We start from the raw sequence: 15,697 nt of genomic DNA, 5'->3' as shown, positions 1-15,697 counted from the left end.
TTTCCCCACTGAGTGGTTCTAGTAACGTTGGTCAGAGCCAAGCGCCAGACGACTTCATTGTGTTTTCTAACGCATTAGACGAGTAAGGTGGAGACAAAGGCTGATAGGGTTATGTGTACCCCCCCTAAGTAGGCAGTCGTATCCTCCTCTCCCTCACTTTCTCGGCTCAGAAGTCTACTTCGTGCAAGAGCTTGAATTCACACGTGAAACATTCGGAGCTGCAGGCACCATGCAAACATGCACCCCGTGTTTCTTTTTAGCACGTGGTTCTACTGGGCGCTGGAGAAGCCGGTGACAAGGCGCTCTCCTGGAGCCAGCTGCTGGAGCCCGGGGACGGCGCCGACCACTGGCCCCCGGAGTACGTGGCCGGGCTGCCGTGCTACCTGCCGCAGACGAGCGGCACGACGGGCAAGCCCAAGGCGGTGGTGCACACGCACGACTCCCTTCTGGCCAGCGTCCAGGCTGCCGGGTGAGCCCCTTCGCGTCCCGAACACAGACCCGTCTGCCTATGATGATGATGATGACGATGATGGCGGCACTGCGCCTGCGCAGGAGCGAGGTCCGCATGAAGCGTCTGCGCATGCGCCGTGCCGACAACAGCGCCACCGCTGTAGCGGCGCGACGTCAGGCACGATTCGATGGAGTCAATCAAGTGTGCGCCAAAAGGCGTTCATTGTTTATGTCCGTTTAGTTATTTATTTATTTATTTAAATGCCTTAGCAACCCTGGAGTCGGAGCATTACATAAACTTCACGAAAGTAATATAATACGGTCTGTAAAGTGTGATAGTACAAATTAATACATTTTTCACGCCACAACATCGAGCCAACATGCAAATTAAAAACAAATTCTTATTGCTGTAAGCAAATTAAGCGCGAACTAAATATTGTTACTATGAATATGCCAGAAGTATGATTGGTGGCAATTCTGTGCCACGCTCTTCGATAGAAGGCCAATATTTCAGTTGCCCGAATCAAGCGAAGGGCGTCTGAACTGTGATCTAAAGCACCAGTCGCACTGCTCGTACATGATACAAAACACGCGCTCTTCCTTACAGAGATGAAGGCAGAAGTGTCTGCGCTCACGCCTCAAACGTGTTCAAGGCACGTTTGCTTCATTCTGTGCTTCGCGCGAACATGTCCACAGACAGTTTTTCTACTCCCAATGGGACAGACCTGTCCTTCGAGGAAGAAGCACGCCTCGGTCAGTGTACGAGGGTCCTTTTGTAGGATATGTATTAGCAATGGGAAGCTTGTCCGGTCTTCATGCAGGCATCCCGACCAGCTGTCTCTCGGCGAGGAGGACGTGCTGGTGTGCACGAGCGTCCTGGGCCATGTGTACGCCTGCTTCGATTGCGTGTGCAAGGGGATCGTCCAGGGCGCCTCCACCGTCTTCCTGGAGTACAAGGCTAGCATCGAGGCCCTCCTGGAGGCCCTCCAAAAACACCGGGTAGGTACATGGCAAAGAAGAGCCTCGCGCCGCAGAACCCGGGTGATTCTGGCTCCAATACCGCCTCCCTGCCGATTGTTTTTATCTGGATGGGCAATAAACCGGCGTGCGGTCGTGTATCACTGCCGCGCGATGCGTGTTAAAGATATCACTGGCCATAGACTTTTGCGATAATCGCCTTCTGTGGGGGCTGCCATCTTGCTCTACTGGGTTGCGGAAAGCGTTCTGAGAGTGCGCCGCAGCTCTCTTCGACAAAATATGAGACGCCGCTCATATTTGGGTGATAAGCTGGGTGATAAGCGCTGGAAATGTCTATATTCCTCCTCACATTAAGTTCAATCGCAGCCGATGCTCCGATCCCATAGAGACTATCAAGCGGCACAAAAGGGGCATCGTCACGACACGACTCTTGTCTTTCTGGGGTTGCTATTCTGACTAAGCCGATCACGAAAAAAGAAATAAGATTCGTGGGGCATTTTCTGCGCGTGATTGATTTAGCCCTGGATGCAAGCGCACAAAACCGGAAGAGCGCTGTGACGATGCAATTTTGGCGCTGTCAATTTCCTCCGTCAAAACGAAGGGTTAGCTGCTGTCGGGCTTTACGTAAAAAGATCAAATCAGATTTGTGATATTTTAAGTGCCAAAACCAACGACGGGCATCTGGCACGCCCCAGCGGAAGGCTGAGGAGTAATTTCGACCACATGCTCTCCTTAGGCCTGGTTCACACTTGCGAATCGGCGGGCGAATCTGCAAGAATTCGGCCGCCGGGCTTAGCGTCCACTGTGCATTGCCGCGGCCGATTCCGCTTCGGCGGCAGCGGATTAGCTGTAAGTGTGAACCAGGTCTTAATGTCACAACTCAGACGGGGTTTTGGGTCTAAACATATGCTTCGGCATCGTCATACGCTGAGCTGTCTCCGTAAGTTGCGGTGATTGGCTCTCCGTGTGTTCTGCGGGAAAGTAGGCGCACGGGATTTTTTTTAGAGTGTGGGGATCTTTTGACGCGGAAGCGAAAGCTTGGTTACACGGCGCCTTGTCCGCAATGAGCCTCCGTCAGATTGCGGGCCCTTCGGTCTGGATTCGAACCCGGGACCTGTTGCTTGACGTAAAACGGAGTGTACAGCGGTGGTACTGCACTGGCTGAATTTCCTATCGTGTCCAGGGTGTCCTTCCTAAAATTTAGTTTCTTTGACCGCAAAAATAACCACTAAAATGTAAAACGCTAACGGTCCAGACCAGATACCATAGCTTCAGAGCTAACCGTTATCTTATTTGAAAGTTGGAAGCGATTTTCGGAAATTTTCGATGGAAAAATGGTGTATGACGAAGCACACGAATTTGTGGGTCCGAATGGTGCAAAGCTACTGCCAACGGGCCCCATTCGTAGACTGCAAGTTTCAAAAAATCACTTTCAATTTTTAAGCGAGATCACGATTCGTTCTCAAACACTGCCATCTTGCGGGACCGCTATCGTACACATTTTGGCCAGAGGCTGGACGTTATATGCGGCGTGGTTTATTTTTGATGCCCACTGGGACTCAGTCTTGCACACATAACTTGGTAAAAGTAATTGATTACAACTACAATTATTCTTAGTTAAAAAATGTAGGATTACTTAACTACTTTAAAGATTAATTGGTCGCTACTTTAAAGGGATATTGAACCAAAGATTTTAGTGCCCACAATAAGTGACGCACGTTCTTTCCACGAGCCAGCAGCCGCCGGTGTGCGCGAGCACACGCAACAAAAATGACGTCAAAGACCTCCATTCGCGCTTAAGAGGACAGTGAAATGCATGGGCTGCAGGCCAAAGGAGAATAAGGACAGGCTTTTCATCTCCACAAGTGAAAGCTACGTCCTTGTTACTCCAATTAATCGCTTACCTTTTACACCAGACACCACTGTGTAGATGAAATCTTGTCTTTATTCTCTTTTGGCCCGAAGCCTTTACATTTCACTGTCATCTTAACCGCGAACTGAGGTCTCTGACGCCATTTTGGTTGCGTGTGCTCCCGCACACCAGCGGGTGCTGGCTCGTGGAAAGAACGTGCGCCACTTATTATGGACACTAAATTCTTTGGTTCAGTATCCCTTTAAGCAGTAATCGTTACTTTTTCGATCACCTCGGATTTTGGAAACGACAGTCTTCTGCCGGTTTGAAAACCGGTGTTTCGTGTTGTCAATCAATCTATTAGAGTCGCCTAATTATAAACTACATATCTTCTCAGTTCAACACTTTTTTTAGACCAGCCTTTTGTTAGAGGCTTAGTTCGAGGATTCCTTTGTAGAAAGGTTGCCAAAAATAAAAAAAAAAGACTTCATTAAAAAGTGGTGGGGAAAATGGTAACGATTAGAAGTAATTTTGGCCCTTTCAATTATCAGATTACCCTCGCGATCATTTCCTAATAAATGTAATTAAACTATTACAAAATTACTCGAATTACGAATCATTTTATTACCCGTATCGAGTACCGCACTCGACGCAATTAATTACGTCGTCTGACGGAGGCGCTCCCTGTGCCAGGCGACGGCGCTGTGCACGGTGCCGTTTGTGGCCCAGCAGCTGCTCGCGTACCCGCACCTGGACCGCTACGACCTGAGCTCGCTGCGGCACCTGACCACGGCTACGTCGTACATCTCGCCGGACATTTCCAAGGGCCTGTTCGAGAAGCTCAACTTGACCAGCTTCGCGCAGCGTGAGTGGGCCCACGCTCTTTCCGAAACAGGCCCTACGGTCACCGGTGCACGCACCGGCCCTGCTGTACCATCGGACCTCGCAGAACACGAGGCTATGATCCCCGATATAGTAACCGATAGCTTAAGAATTGCAGGGCGCGGCCGATCTCGCTTCTTTCCTCGTGATCCGTTCTTATCAACTGATAACAGAAACTTCACTGGCTGCAGAACGGTAATAGGAAGTTTCGGACTCTCAACGTCCCGCAATTCGAAACGTTGTCAGTGATATAGTGACCTGTATAGAGGAGAATATCGAGGCAGCTCAATGTCATGAGGCACTGGTGTTGGTCTAGAGGCTTTTGGCAACTCTCTCTGACCTCGACGCTCGCTGGTCCTAACGCTGCTCTGCCTATTCGCAGTGTACGGACAGTCGGAGATCATATTCGTCTCGGCAGGAATCTACGGGCAACCGCCCAACTTCACATCCATGGGCCGACTGGGCGCGGGAATCGAGGGCATGGTATGTCTTCTCTTACCGCGCCTTTCTATCTTGCCGAGCGGAGCCAATACCCCTTAGAAGACAAGGCCTGCGCCTCCCCCTTCAAACGTCATCAGTTGTGAATCCACGCAGCGCTGCCTTCTTCCCGTCACCATCGCCGCCAGCGTGTGTTGCAGCGTCTCACAACGGTAGCACGCGGCAACGCCCAGACGAACGCGTCTGCCGGCTTTGCGTCGGCTCTCGTCCAGCTCCGGCGAGTTTGCCGCTTAATTGGGGCGGGTCAAAGATCCACTAACGATGACGTCATACGTAAGCCTTGCATTGCGCATGATTACAACCTGATAAAACCAATCAAGGAGCGACAAAAATGCATCGTCTTGGCGCTCGTCGTATTTGTCGGTTCGCCATCAGCGACCAAACTGATGAAGCGGAAAAAAAAGCGCAGGATCAAAGGACATTCCCTCTGCGTGATTGGTTTCACCGGTGATAATAGAGAGTTTTAGTAATACGTATAGGGGCAAACGCAAACCTTCTACGTTAGCGTTATCGTTGCGTCGACGGAACGTTACGGAGCGCGTCGAATACGCACTTTTAGTACAGCGGAAGAAGAACGCATACGTAAAGACTTGTAGCGACATCCAGATGTGCTCCTGTAAACTGCTGCAAACAATCCAAGGCGGCTATTCGGTCAAGCCAATCCAAAGCCCCGATTCTCATCGCTTTGTTACGGAAGTTGTGTACGTGTTTTGTCCTTTTTTTTTTTTTTCTTTTTGTGCCGATTGCACGGTGAACCTCTTTTTGGGTTCAACGGCGTCGTCAACGTTCTTGGCTATCGACACCCATCTTTGTGGGTGCTCGAAAGGGTTCGTCGCGTTGACTTCTTTGAGGAGGTTTATGTCATCTTCAATGGTAAAGCGAACCCGTACAATGCGCGTAGCACTTCCGCTGGTTTGCCTCACCGCCGCCATTTTTCAAACTGGACTAGTCTCGCGCTCTCCCGTGCGCGACGAGAGCAACGAGATGGCACGCAGGGGACCGCTACGTACGTTCGCAAAAATCGATAGCGAGCGTACGTACGCAAGGCTCGCCGCAGTACGTACGTATGGCGCATGCGCAGTGTGGAGGACGCAACGTTAACGTTAACGTATGGGGTCTGCGTTTGCTCCTACACGTATTACTAGAACTCTAATAAACGCACAAAGACGACGTGCTCCGTGACGACGCACTTTTGGCGCCGCTTGCTTTGCTTCATCAGGAGCCCCAATCTAGACACTGGCGAAAAAGTTCGCGAGAAATCCCGCGGCTCTGATTGGGCGGCGCCAAGGTCAAGTGCAGAGTTGGCCAATCACGGCCGCCAGATTTCTCGCCTACTTCTTCGCCAGTTGGCCAGACTAGGGTCCCAGGTCGTAGTGTCGACTGCGGACGGACTTGTACTGAAACAGAGTATACGGCGAGCAAGTGCTCCAAAATGAGTTTTTGGCGCGTCGAAGGTCAACGTAGAGAATGCGCCATGACGAAGCGGCCAGACGCGCCCCGTCATTGGTCAAGGTGCGGGGAAGCAAACGCACGTGGGTACTTTTAGGAGTGTAAACAAACGCACGAGGTGCGCAAAGTGCGCAGGAATTTGCACGCTGTATGGACTACTCGCCCCTTCTCGGTCGGGGTGAGCTCCACCAGTGTTATGGAAGGACCCTCGGGTCAACGTTGCTGCGGTTCCCTTCAACTCAGGCGCGAATTCGTTGGTTTCAGCGAAGGCCCGCGTTCGTCGTGGGGTAGTATACTGGCGTTTGCTAGCGTCATCACTACTGCGCGAAGCAAGCTGCACATCACCGGTGTGCAGCCGTACAACACCGACCAAATTGACCCTGATCCGAATCGATACAACAGCCACCTTAATAGGGCAAATTAACTTGTAGCAGTGTGTAAACCTCCGTACAGGAGGTTCATGTGCGAACAACTCACGTTGACTCTTGCACCGCGTAGCAGCGAAGAGCGGAGAGCCGCCGGCAGACCGGGTGTTGAATCAAATTGAGTGATTTTACGAGCCTATACCTACGAAGGTCATCTCGCACGCCCAAGCGGAGGACTGAGGATTCATTGCGACCACCGGTCGAAACCTTGCTTACACGGCGGAAACCTTGGCAGGGATTCGAACTTTGCACCTGAGAGACTCACAGGCCGGCGCTTTGCCTCGGAGCCACGTAGAGAAAGTGATTGAGTAACTCTATGTTAAGCTGCATCGGTGGCTCTAAGAATAAGTGTATATGCTCCGGCGCAGTGTGGATTCACTAATAAGGAAGCCTCGGAAAGAACGGCACGAGCCCTCTCTTGTGGGTAATATTTCAACCGGATGTTGGGTACCGCTCGCAGATCCGAGACGTGAACACTGGCAAGGCCCTGGGTCCCGGTGAGCGAGGCGAACTATTGCTGCGGGGCCGAGGACTGATGCGGGGATACTGGCAACGTCTCGACGAGCCCGTCACCGACGCTGACGGCTGGTATAGGACCGGTAAGATAAATACCGTCAAGAACACCAAGGCCTGCCTATTACGTCAGCGTTTAAGCAAATTCCCGACCCGCCCCATGCGGCAAGCGCGCCGAAACTCGACGACAATATACGCGGCAAGGCGGCAGACGCATGCGTCTTGGCGTTCCCGTGGGCTGTATTTTGTTTCACAGCAGCTTGGCAACGAGTAAACACTACGGCCTCTTCGGGCCAATCAGAGAGACAGAGGCGAAACACCTGACAATCCATGCTAAAAGACCAGGGGTAAAAGCTTTTGACCCCATCAATTAAAGAGCAGGAGAAGCATCAAACACCCCTCTTACCCGGACCCACTTTTGTGTGTTTTAGACGTCGTTTCCGTCCCCCTCGTTGATTAGCCTTTCACTCAAAATAAGCACTAAAGCGTTTATTTTTGTTTCTCTTTCCCACCCATGGCTTCGACCAACACCTCCTAGACAAGGAAGGTCTCAGCCAACAGGCTGAGGCTTTCTGTGTGCATGCCAACCGTTCAGAGAGCTTCTTGTCAAGAGCTACTTGCATCTACACCAGAAATGAAGTTGAAATTTTGGTATATCTAATTTACGAATGCTGCAAACGAAATCATCTTGCATATCCATACAGCACTTTTCTGATATAAAGACACACCACGTGCACGCTATGTCGATTTGGTGTTGAAGCGCAAACATAACAGTTGGAAGACGGCACAAATCTTTCGAATGAAATGCACTATATTTCCCAGCACGTACACACGCGTGTGTCTATCTTCACAAATATCGAGAAGTCATTGTTAACAAATAGATCCAGCCTAAGAATCCTCATCTGCTAACGGGATTCGCCGATGGGGGCGCCGGGGGCGGTGCCGGCCACCACCACCGGCCGCCGGGGCCATGGCCTTCCCTGTCCGCCATCTTTGGATCCCGACTCGCAAGCTCTGACGCCTTCCAGTCTAGGACGTGTTGCTTCGACAGCACTGCACGCGACTATATTAGTGCATAATCACGCGCCTCCTTCTGACGCGTTATAGATTGACTCACTGAAACTTCGACGGTTGTTCAAGCTATAGAAAGACGCTTCTGGACGCGTTCACTGCGACGCGATATCGAGCTAGGCTGCGCTGTGAGGATCGCCTAATGATGATGATATATGTGCGGGGCTTGTCCTTTAAGTGGTGTTAGTAGAAACCGTTGGCGTGCCGTCGCGGTCCAATGTGGCAGACCACACGTTGGCGTCCACAGAAGAAGTGACGTCCAGTAAGCAGTCATCATCACAGGGATTTAATTTGACGCAGGCGACCTGTGCTACAGCGACGAGGACGGCTGGCTTTACATGGTGCAGCGCATAAGCGAGATGATTCAGTTCCGGGAACACAAGGTGCCCCCCGCTGACGTGGAGTACATGCTGCTGCGATGCCCCGAGGTATATATCCCAAAACGTTTCGGATAAATTGAGGGCGTTATTTTAGTCCGATGATGAGGAACAAGAAGCGCAGAGCCAACTAAGGATTCTGGAATTTTAGGGTTCAACGACTCGCTCCCTGGAAATCTTTATGTATAAAATGAGAGGACGTCCAGGGGTTCTAAGTAGGAACGTCGGCGAGAAATTTGGCGAGATCTCCGACCCCCACGATTGGTCAGCGCCGTGCTCGACCTTGGCGCTGGCCAATCGCGGCGCTCGGTGATCGACTTTCTCGCCGAGACTCCAACTTAAAGCCCCCGGATTGCTCATCAAGGCCTATTTACATAAAATATTGTTAGCATTCCCGGCCACTTCTCGCATATAAACATCTGGGGTACCAAAAAGTGACAAAAAGGGCGTTGCTTGATTTTGTTAACGTGTACATGGCTGGCATGAATTCATTTCCTATTGTTTGCCATTCTGGTGGCCTTACTGCTGATTTTACACTCGAATAAATTCCTGCTCATAAAACAGAAGCCCGTACCCGATATAGTAGTTTCGCTGCCTCTCTGTTTTTTTTCTTTTTCGACTGGCTTTTGAACCAATATTTTCGTTTTGGTCATATTAGACCCTATTTATTTATGTTTAATTGCTTTACACCTGTTATACCGTTTGGTGGTGCAGTTAGAGAGGCAAATTTTATTTTTATTCATTCTAGCTCTCGTTAGAAAGTGTAAAACGTAAAATGTTTACTGACAAAAGGCGAGCCCGTACCCGATCTATTAATTTCGCTGCCTCCCCCTTTTTTGTTTTTGTTGATTAGTCTTTAAATCGAAATTTCCTTTTCGGTCATAGTCGACCTTATTTATTTATTAATAATTGGTTTAAACATGTTTTATCGTTTGGTGGTGTAGGTAGAGAGACAAATTATATTTTTATTCATTTTAGCTCCCACTTAAAACTTGAGAAGTTGTCGTCGCGGCGTCCCAACTCCAGGCCGCCGAAGCTTCCGTGAATCGTCCAACTGGAGAGTGGCCCGCAGCAGAACAGGCTTTCTGCCACATGCACCAAAACCGCTGCTTCACTACCGTCAGGATCCCGACAAGCAACAGCGTGGCACTCTTACGGCGTCATCGGACGGAAATCGAGAACCCCATTTAAGGAACCGGAGGAAACAACAGTCGAAGTCGCGTACCAGGCACCACACTGGAACCGAAGGGGCCAAGGACCAGCAAAGCCGCTCGGACAGCTTTTTCTTTCAATGCAAAAGCATTAACTGCCCTATGAAGCGAGCCGACGACATCAGGTTTGAAGCCGCGAAAAACGGCACCTTAAATCCTTTCTCCAAGTGAACCTATCTCCCAGCTATGAAACCACGTGAAAAGCCTGGCCAAACGGCACCTAGTTTCCCCCATCCCAAAGGAGCGGAATAAAGCTGATGGATTTCTGCTTCGGTCACCATTTGCTGGCGCGCGTCGACGAGGGTCCCATTGGCCGCTGCGCGTCAGTTTCAACGACGGCCACCCCAAGGCGCTGCGTGTCCGCGAGGTAGCGGCTCCACCGCTCCACCCCCCAAGGTCAGCGCGCCGAGGAGAGCTAGCGCGCGCGCTCGACCGTCGACGCAATTACGCCGCAGACGAAAGAAGGGAGCGGAAGAGCGGCGTGCATGCTTTCGCACTCGCAACTCATAAGAAGTGCTTAGGTGTCCCCCGAACCTTTTTCCAGCTCCCACCAGTCTTTCAATGCAAATAAAAATACTGAGTTTTCGTAGATCGCTTTTGCCATCCCGCGACGCTCCCCGCAACCCGCTACGATGCCCGGAACACTACATGCAAGGCCATTAGCGCGCAGGCGCAGTAGCGGCGTCTTCGTTACGGAGGGCTCAGCGGAGGGGGAAACGCGGTCTACGAAAACTCCCCATTGTTCTTACTTTCAGTGAGTTCTCGTTCCCAATATTCGCTGGGCCGCGGAAAGACTGCTAATAGAAGATACAAAAAGGCAGTCTGCAGACAGTTCTTTTGCTCACACGACGGTCCAGCCTCCATACAAAGAACTCTGGGGGCCTTCTTGTATAATCAATGTGTAACCAAAATTGATTAATTTGTTTATTTTATTTTAAGCCGAATGTGCGTTTAGGTAAGATGAAGTTGGGTCGCGTGACGTCAATTTTCGCCCAAAATTTAGCGTGGAAACTGAATTGGGGCATAGGTCACGTGGCATCATTTTTTTCGCTAAATTTAGCGGGGAACCTGAATTTGTCCGTAGGTCCCGCGACGGCAGGTCCCGCGACGGCAGGTCCCGCGACGGCAGGTCCCGCGACGTCAGGTCGCGCGACATCAGTTTTGCCGCTAAATTTAGCGGGGAAACCGATATCGTGTATAGGTCACTTGACGTCAATTTTTTCCGCTATATTTAGCGGGGAACCTGAATTCTGTCTGTGGGTCTTGTGACGTCAGGTGACGTGACATCAGTTTACCCGCTAAATTTAGCGGAAAATGCCCCGGCGGACGGACGAACACACGGACGGACGGACAAACATTTGGGCTTTGGGAAAGGGGGGTGGGCAGCGTTAAAAAAAGCATTTCAAGCTTTAAACCTGCCTGCAAACCTTCCAAAGCCTACGGAGGTATGAAGCGAACGGGCTTCAAGCATGCATGAGACATGAGTTGTGTTGTCATGTGTGAAGCGAACGTCGTGTCTTATTTATGATCTAAGATGAGCGTGACCGCGACTTTACTCACCTAACCGCGTTCTTGCCGTAGGTGGCGGACTGCGCCGTGGTCGGCCTGCCGGATCCGGAGGCCACGCAACTGTTGCACGCCGTCATCGTTCCAAAGAAACCCGTGGGCGAGGAACACTTCGTCAACTTCATGAAAGGTACACCGCAGCCTCTGACGCATCTTGCGATCCACAAAACCCCGGCTTCGCGTTAGGATGACGCGAGTGCATCGTATAGACCTTTGCATCGCTTATCACCCGAGCGAAAAAATGCCGAGTCACTCAGCCGTGGACGCATGCGCAGCGTCCGATCTGTCACACAGCAGAACAACAGCGCGTGCTCAGAAGGCGTCCCACAGCCCAGCAGACAAAGATGGCGGCGCGCAGAAGGCGACTTTAGCAAAGGGCTACGCGGAGAGCAAGTCGTCTGCTTCTTCCACAGGGATTCCGATGGCATCAGAGCAACAACGAGTTCTGATTGGCTCTGCTTGTAGGGTGGTGGGTAGACCTCGAAGCAAGCTGCCTTGAGGCCTACCCATTATACTTTATTCAGAACCAATCGGAGCTCGGCGTTCTGACATCAGCAGAACCTCTACAAAAGAAGCAGACGAACTTGAGCTTCGTATAGTCTCTATCACGTCTTGACTCATGGGCAGATGCGGGCGTAATTTCAGGCTCGCAGGGGTCGTAACTTCTTGCATTCACCCGCATACTGCACCCGCTTGCGCGCAGACCCCAAAATCGGGCACCTTTACCAAAATGAGGACATCCGCAAAATCACACATCTTATTAGCACATGCCGAAAACCCAAAACTTAGGAAGCAAAACACAAAAAAAAAGGGGGGGGGGGACAAGAGTTAGCGCATCTGTGACAGTGTTGTCCCCTTCTTTGTTTCTCGAGTCTCGGGACTCTAAGATGGAGAAAGTTCACCAGCTTGCGTGCATATTATTTGTTATTTCTGTCATACATAGTACCCGTCTGCATACCCGAGTAATCTGCGTGTTGCGGCCTAATAGTACAACCGACCACGTATTAGACGAGTCAAGAAATCGTTAAATAACGTTCACAATTAGTGTCTAAATCGAGACCGGGGAGCGAGGGTATAGTGACCGAAGCCGCTTCGGGTTCACGAACTTCCGTACCGCGGAATCATCGGTCAAAATTCGGTGTTTCACCGCCGCAGAGAATGCGCTGTCATGCCTGCACTTGGAAGGCGGTGTCACGCTGACCGACGCCATCCCACGGAACAAGCTGGGCAAGCTGGTGCGCCGCCAACTGGTGGAGTGGGTGCTGCAGCGTTCCAAGCACGAGCGACGCTGAAGCGTGAAACACGTGTGAGCAAAACTCACGTCGTATCGCACCGCCGCGCGACGTAACTATAGGGAAACCATCAATGACCGCCAGCGGTTGTCATGTCTTTCACGCTTAATGCGGGATAAGACCGTTCGGGGAGGTGCCGAGAATAAAGCTGCTTCTGTTCTGCCATCGTGCAATCGTTCCTTTTTGGTCATCCCCTCACAGGAAAAAACTTCTACAAAACAAACCAAAACAAGAAACTAAACGGATATCAATATCATTTGCTGGAAGAGTTCATAGGTGAACGTCATCAAACATAACGCGCAAACGACAAAAAAAAAAAAAAAAGAGCAGACGCTCAATTGCTGCGCTAGAATAAAGTATGTGACAGACGGAGCTACACTTAAGTTTTCAATAACACTTCGAAAAAAAATTAGAATGCAATATGACCTTTGAACAACAACTAGTTCAAATAAAATTACAGTGAAACCACATTGCGGGCTACAACTGTTGTTGGTTATGCAATTCACTATTCCGATAAAAATGCGGTATTGCTAACAAGCAGGCGCTGCATTAAGTTATTTTTAACCTATAAAGCGTTTCATAAATGCTTATACTTTAAACATTTGTTTATACATGTGTTCAATTTATAAATTTTATCACTTAAAAAGTAGAGGTTCTTAAACTAAACGAGTTAAAGGTGAATCTTGAAAAAAAAAAAAAAAAGAAAAAGTTAGAGTTGAATTTTGGAGTATTTTTACTCGGTGAGTCTGAATATCACGTTCGTTTGCTCCGAAGATGTAAGTAAACTCGAGAAAACACGAAAAACCTTCGACCAGTTGTGACGTCATAAAACGATCTTTTGGCCATCAATAGACCGATCTCACTAAGCGGTGGGCGCATGCGTAAAGCCGCCATAACTTTAGTTCACAGGAGGCAGACGGCCGTGCACGCAAGGGCTCGTGCCTTCTCGTGCTCTACACGCGAAGAGCTCCAGCGAGGTTGTCGCACGTGCAAAAAGACTAAAGTTCCCTCGCTGCATTGCGGCAGCGGTGGCGTAGTCAAACTGGCCGGTGAGATCGGTCTATTGCGTTTCGTTCGTGTGGGCAGTGAGTGCGATTGCAAGCTTGCCAGGTATATTTCCCCGCACTGACACCATTAGGGACGTCTTTTTCTGACCTTTTCTTGAAAATAGCGAGAGTGCGCGTGCATAGCTGTGACAGGCACTGAAGATGCGCGAGAGTAGGGATTCCGAAAACTCCTAGTATGACGTGCACCAAATTGAAAAATAATCTCGATGTTCGTTATCCTGAAAGCCAAATAAAAACAATTTTCGTTTTGTTTTTATTACAGAATTGTTTAACTTTCTCTTTGAGAGTTATCTGCCACAGTTTGTTATCGTGGAAGATAATCATCGCTTTTCGTTTCGAAACGTGCACGCTTTTAAGCTGTTTGTGAGTGTAGTCACTCTACTGTATTTTTTGTGTATCTATTGCAAAAAGGTGTGAACTAGTATATTTGGTCTGCCTTAACCATAATATAATTGATAAAGAGCGCCTGTATCCTTAACTTTATTTTACCACCTTTGTAAGTTTCAAACATCAGATTTTCTTTTGGAAAATCTGATGTGATATGCTCGCACCAACGTCTTTCACCATTCCTTCATACCGTCTACATCCTTTGACTGGAACCACCTGGCTGCACCCGTAGTCTCGATCATAGATCACGTCCTTTTTAAAAAAGCCTTGGAAAGTATTTCTTTTCTAATCTACACTGATTGTATTTCCTGTGTATCTGTGTCTGTGTTTTTTTTTTCTCGATATCTTATGCAACCACTTCCCCCTCTGTAATGCTCACGCCTTGAGGGTAAAATAAATAAATAAATAAATAAATAAATAAATAAATAAATAGGTATTATAGTACGCAGATGTCGCTCACCAGAGCAAAATACCATACCTAATTTTGGAGTGAAATAAAGAAATAGTGTCTAGCTCAACCAGGTAGGTATTAGTTTTTGTATTCTATAAATGCTTTCATTTTCATGCGTCTCACCATTGTCAACTTTTTATTTTGTTAACCTCCCCTACGCCTTATACAATATTGCTAAAAAAAAATAATTAAAACATTTCACTCTCTACGACAGAAACCTCAAAATGGTGACGTTCACGTAAAAACACTGAATGATTCATACCGTGACAGTCTTCACACAGCTCCAAAAAGCGAAAGCCGGTTTTCTTTTCTTGTTTTTTTTTCCGCGTACGGCATCCTTAAGTGCGCCGAACGCACGTGTCGGGCTGTAGATATGTAAAAACTGGAATGGTAAAGCTGCATGGCACACCACGCGCGGGCTAAACAGCTAAGGTTTGGTTCAAGGCGTTATTTTTTTTTCCTGTTCGCTTAACATATGCGGTCAACGTAAAAGCCGTTGCACAAGATAAAAAAAAAAGCATGCGGATTATTTTTTAGTTAAAATATCGGATGAATTTTCAGAAAACTTAGTTTGATCGTCAAAGCATCTAACGTTGACAGCCGTATACACCGTGCAGTCTCGCTCTTCACCGGCACAGCTTTCTGCAGCAATATTGTTGAGCCAATACACTCTAAAAATTTACTGTTTACTTTTCGCAAAAAGAAATGGAGGCTGCATATGACGGCGTACAATACAAGGATCCCAGTGAAGGAAGAAGCTCAGAATACGATCACATCTTCTTAAAAAATGTTATGTGTGCAGAGACAATGAGCAATTTAGTCAAACGTCATTCTAACTGTCCCTGCACGTATCGCATTTTCTGATCTAACCGTATTCGCGATTGTTCGCCGTTACTGGCTGTATCCGTGTTCTTTAGCAAAGTGAACTGACTACGTTTAAGGCTCGTTCACACACTTGCAACCGAGTAGGACCAGCTGAAACGAGACCGGTTTTTAAGCCTTTTGCAACGGCTTAGGACCTGCTCCGCAGCAGTACATCTGGTCCTACACCGTCGCAAGAGGCTTAAAGCCGGTCTTGTGTCACTCGGTCGTACTCGGTTGCAAATCTGTGAACGGGCCTTTAGAGTGCAGACGGATCTTGAGGTGCAATCAAAGTTTCTCACTCCCGCTCTTCATTCATCTCGACTGGCCCGGAAAGTTGTGCACTGCTGAAATGGCAGCAGGAAGC

At 49.1% G+C, this 15,697-nt stretch overlaps 1 protein-coding gene across 2 annotated transcripts in view; it reads left to right on the top strand.

Annotated features, from left to right (window-relative positions):
* Positions 1 to 12,729, top strand: part of LOC8029881 (4-coumarate--CoA ligase 3) — a 43,002-nt gene extending 30,273 nt beyond the window's left edge. For both annotated transcript variants that reach the window (XM_042290017.1, XM_042290018.1), the window contains exons 5-12: positions 261 to 469; positions 1,272 to 1,449; positions 3,974 to 4,145; positions 4,545 to 4,645; positions 6,995 to 7,133; positions 8,419 to 8,546; positions 11,288 to 11,402; positions 12,428 to 12,729. In XM_042290017.1, coding sequence (XP_042145951.1) covers positions 261 to 469; positions 1,272 to 1,449; positions 3,974 to 4,145; positions 4,545 to 4,645; positions 6,995 to 7,133; positions 8,419 to 8,546; positions 11,288 to 11,402; positions 12,428 to 12,564 — 1,179 coding nt within the window. In that variant the 3' untranslated portion in view covers positions 12,565 to 12,729. The remainder of the gene's footprint in view (positions 1 to 260; positions 470 to 1,271; positions 1,450 to 3,973; positions 4,146 to 4,544; positions 4,646 to 6,994; positions 7,134 to 8,418; positions 8,547 to 11,287; positions 11,403 to 12,427) is intronic.
* Positions 12,730 to 15,697: the final 2,968 nt, after the last annotated feature.

This window comes from Ixodes scapularis, unplaced genomic scaffold (assembly GCF_016920785.2).
Source record: "Ixodes scapularis isolate PalLabHiFi unplaced genomic scaffold, ASM1692078v2 PGA_scaffold13__105_contigs__length_92229423, whole genome shotgun sequence".
NCBI lineage: Eukaryota > Metazoa > Arthropoda > Arachnida > Ixodida > Ixodidae > Ixodes > Ixodes scapularis.
The sequence above is the reverse complement of the archived record's forward strand: the minus strand, read 5'-3'. Positions and strand labels throughout refer to the sequence as shown.